This window comes from Marmota marmota, unplaced genomic scaffold (genome assembly GCF_001458135.2).
Source record: "Marmota marmota marmota unplaced genomic scaffold, marMar, whole genome shotgun sequence".
NCBI lineage: Eukaryota > Metazoa > Chordata > Mammalia > Rodentia > Sciuridae > Marmota > Marmota marmota.
Genome location: NW_026000026.1, coordinates 28,799,223 through 28,803,309, shown reverse-complemented (window position 1 = coordinate 28,803,309; position 4,087 = coordinate 28,799,223). Strand labels below are relative to the sequence as shown.

The 4,087-nt window shown below is 52.7% G+C and overlaps 1 protein-coding gene across 1 annotated transcript in view; it reads left to right on the top strand.

Moving 5' to 3' along the window:
* Positions 1-2,427: 2,427 nt before the first annotated feature.
* LOC107143999 (vasopressin-neurophysin 2-copeptin) overlaps positions 2,428-4,087 on the top strand; it is a 1,947-nt gene continuing 287 nt past the window's right edge. The window contains 2 exon segments of the mRNA XM_048811219.1: positions 2,428-2,780; positions 3,992-4,087. The exon segment at positions 3,992-4,087 is cut by the window's right edge and continues 28 nt beyond it. Coding sequence (XP_048667176.1) covers positions 2,661-2,780; positions 3,992-4,087 — 216 coding nt within the window. The 5' untranslated portion in view covers positions 2,428-2,660.

The window sequence follows — 4,087 nt, the reverse complement described above, 5'->3', positions numbered from 1 at the left end:
GGCAGAAAAGGACACTGGAAGAAGTGCCCAGTGTTAGGAAAGAAAAATCAGGTAAGGGTAGTTTCACTGGAGCAAAAAAAAAAAAAATGTGTTTTAGAAATGGGCCAGCGCAACCATGTTGAATGCTGCACAGGGAATATGGACAGTGAGGACCTAGTCTTGCCTACCACATCTGGGAGCAAGTTTATGACCTTGCTAAGAAGAGTTTCAGTGGGTTGGTGTGGGCAGAAACCTCAATTGATGGCAGTTGAAGAATATGTTGATTTGTGGATTAGTATGGCAGGGGGCCACAGATGAAAAACAAAGGCAATCATTAACTCAAGGGAACACAAAAAGTTGTTCTGAGATAGAAGGGTCATCATATTAACCACATGACTAGTTTCAGAAGGGTGTAGTTGCAACCAAACTGCTAATGCTGCTCTAACCTTCGGAGACAGTGGAGGGAGGGTACATGTGATGGGGAGGGGTTAAAGAGCTGTCTTCCCTTCTTCAAAGATGTCTGAATCAACATCAGGAGTTGAGGCATAGGGAATATAAGGTTGCAGAAAGCGTGGAAAAGTCATTTTGGAAGGTGTAATTACAAGGGAAGTGTAGTAGGAATGTGGATTTTCTGGGAGGTCCATATGACATGTGAGATGCTATATTTGAAATGTAATCAGTCAACAGTAAAGAGACTTTTCTCATTCACTGAAGGCTCTGAGTATTGGGTATTGGGGGAAGTAGGCTCTCTGGCATCTATTTGTACCTAGGAGGAGTTTGGGGTCTTCAATGGGGTCTGGTGTGTGAGATCAGTCTAAGAATGATGACCCTGACAGGCATGGCTGATGGAAACAGGGATGTCCTGGCCAGTCCCAGGGCTTATGCCCCTCAGTCAGTTTGGCTTCATGTGTTTTTAGATGGTAACCTGAACCCAAAAGGTAGAGTGGGTAAGGTATGGGGCAAGGCACACATGACCTTGGCCTGTCTTACAACCCACAGAGCCATAGACAATGGTTTATAACCCAGCTTGTTTCCAGCACAGGTGGAATGAAAATGTTCTTCCTGGTGTGACTTAGAAACCTGCTCTGTCTGGAAAAATTTTTTTGTGTTTTTAAGAATGCCATTCATAATACAATACTACTATTAATTAACTGCACAATGGCACAAGCACTTTTTTTCAAGCTTTTGCATATTAAATATTCAGTGCCCACAACAACACCGTGCAGTGGCTACTGCTCTTCTTACTTTACACTGGAGGAAAGTGAGGCACAGAGAAGTCAGTGACCTGCCCAAATCAGGATGCTCCAGTGCTTTCCCATGTCCTTGAGATAAGAACTGCTCAGCACTTCCTCTTGAAGTCTCTTCAAGACCCTAAGGGGTCATTTCTGTTGGCGGGTCTCGAGTGTGGGAAGCACCCTCATGACTACACTTAGTGGGGAAGAGGACTCCACACCACCGCCTGGAGTTTACTTGAAGTGCTTAAAGAAGCAGCCAAGAGCCTGTGGGGGCTGGGAGAGCTGGGGAGTGTGCATAGCCTGAGACCCATGGTGGCCATCTTGGGCCCAAGACCAGGGCAGCAGGCAGCACTCCAGTGGCGTGGGGAAAGGGAGGCCTCAACCCCTTTATATCTGCCAGCCTGAGATTAGGAACACAAAATTCTCTTCCTGGGCTGGGTCCATTGGTGTGGTTCCTTTCCCTTCACTGGAGGCCCAGAGTTCTTAGGATCCCACTCCCACCCTGGCCTGACATGAAACTTGCCCTAGGGTCTTGGAGGGGGTTGGAACAGGAGGCTGTCAGTTCCCATGGGGCTCTCCTTGCACCTGTGGACCTTACAGACTCTGGAGTTCTTGCTCCCCACAGTAGCTCCCCAACCCATGTTCCTGACTGGGAGGACTGAGATGGGGGACATGTCACTAAGTTGACACCAAGGCCCACAGTCTCAGGGTCTTAGTCCCTTTACCTTGCTCTGTAGGGTCTTGGTGTGGTGGGAGTGTCCAGAGCTTCCCCCAGAAGATTGCCACCCACACTATCACCAAGAGAACAATGCCCTGTGGTCTGTAACCTTCCCTTGACTCCATGACTGTGGCTGCCTTGCTCAAGAGGTTGCAGACAGGAATTCCCTTTCCCAAGTCCTCTGACCTGGCCACCTTTGCTGTGTTGTTCCCAGGAATTTGTCCTTTTGCAGGGATAATGTGATTGTCCCCTGCATCACCACTCCTGTCTGGAGCCTTACCCTGCTCCCAGCAAACCAGCCCCTTGGGCCTCTCTTCCCTCTCTATAAGGGCTGTGTTAAGTGGAAGGGGTCCTTTGACCCCTCTGGGCAGTCAGAGTGCTCAGATGGTCTCTGGGTAACCCCCAGTTTGTCCCTCTCCCAGAGACTAGAGAGTTGTAGTCACAGTTGCGGCAGCTCCTGTCACACTATGGCCAATGACATTCCAGTGGCCTGCCTCCCTCCTCCACCATCTTCTGCACTGAGTCCCACGTGTGTCCCTAGACACATGAATCACTGCTGATGGCTTGGGACCTGGTTGCTGAGGGCTCCTGGGGAGCCACTGGGGAGGGGGGATGGCAGTCACGTCGCCTCTGAAGGAACACCTGCGGACATAAATAGGCAGCCTGCCAAGGCAGCAGCACACAGCCAGCCCAGCAGCTCTGCACAGTGCTGTACTGCGAGCGCCAGGATGCCCGACACCATGCTGCCCGCCTGCTTCCTCGGCCTGCTGGCCTTCACCTCTGCTTGCTACTTCCAGAACTGCCCGAGGGGTGGCAAGAGGGCCATGTCCGACCTGGAGCTGAGACAGGTAGCACCATGGCCCATCTCAGGGCTGCTGGGAGTGGGCAGTCCCCAGGAATGGTATGGGCTAGGAAGGAGGGAATCCTTGGGAGAAGCCAGTCTTAAGGGGAGAGACAAAGCTGGGCAGAAGGGCCATCAGGCTAGGTCAGAAGGGACCAGGCTGCTGGGCAAGTTGGGAGGAGCAGAAGGGGCTGTTGGACATAGACCCTAAGTAGACAAGGGACATAGGAAAGAGATGCTTCCCCAGTAACTGGGCTTGGGGCTGGATCAGGAAGAATGTGGTGGGGAGGTCTCTGAGCCTGTGGGGTCCTCTCATCCAGACTAGATGGAGGATCAGAGGCTCTGTCCCACCTGCAATCCCAGGCCTTCCCCACCCAGTACCAGCTGTTCTCAGCCACAGGTGGTTGACCCCACACACAGATGGCCATTGATCTGAGCTGGCCTGAGCAGGAGGACCATCCAAGCATCCTGTAAGGAAGTTCTTCTTGGTGTCTAGCCCAATTCTCTAGTGTTGTGTGTTCAGCGGATTCCTTTCTATTCCAGTTGTGGCAGAGCTGATGGAAATTTGATCACCATACTCAGTTCTACCCAGGTCACAGGTGGCTCCATGTTGAACTGTAGAATAAGCGAGGCTGGGCAGATGGGTTTTTCTCCTTTTGAGGAATCAGGTGTCCCTGCCCTCCTTTAGAGCTCAGACCCCTGGCACCCACCTAACTGGCCATAGTTTGGTGACCAGAGAGTTGCCCCTGTTGAGGGTTAGTGGTGGGTTGCAAGGGCAAGGCCAGAAAATGGGATGAAGGGCCAGGATGTGCTCTGGATGATCCAGAGGGCCACAAGGCATAAGGACCAAGCTTGAGTAATGGGGCAGGAGGAAGGTCTGGAATGAGGATGGGGTGGGCAGATGACTAAGGGGTGCACAACTGCAATGACCCCAGAGCAGAAGAGAAAGATGACGACCCGCTCCTATAGCTCCTCCCATAACTCAGGGGAGGACGGTGAGAGCTATTACTGAGAGCTGTCTCCAGTCCACGGAAAACCTGAGTTTAGTAGATTGCTCACACGCTCTTGACCACTGTCAGGCACAGACAGCACCCCGGCACCTGCAGCTCCCATGGTATCACGCACACTCCCAAGCCCTGGACCCCAGAATCTGCCTCTTGGGGTCCTCCACCGTCCTCACTGCTTGCCCCCTCCCGCTCACCCTCTTCCTTCCCGCAGTGCCTCCCCTGCGGCCCCGAGGGCAAAGGTCGCTGCTTCGGGCCCAGCATCTGCTGCGGGGACGAGCTGGGCTGCTTCGTGGGCACAGCTGAGGCT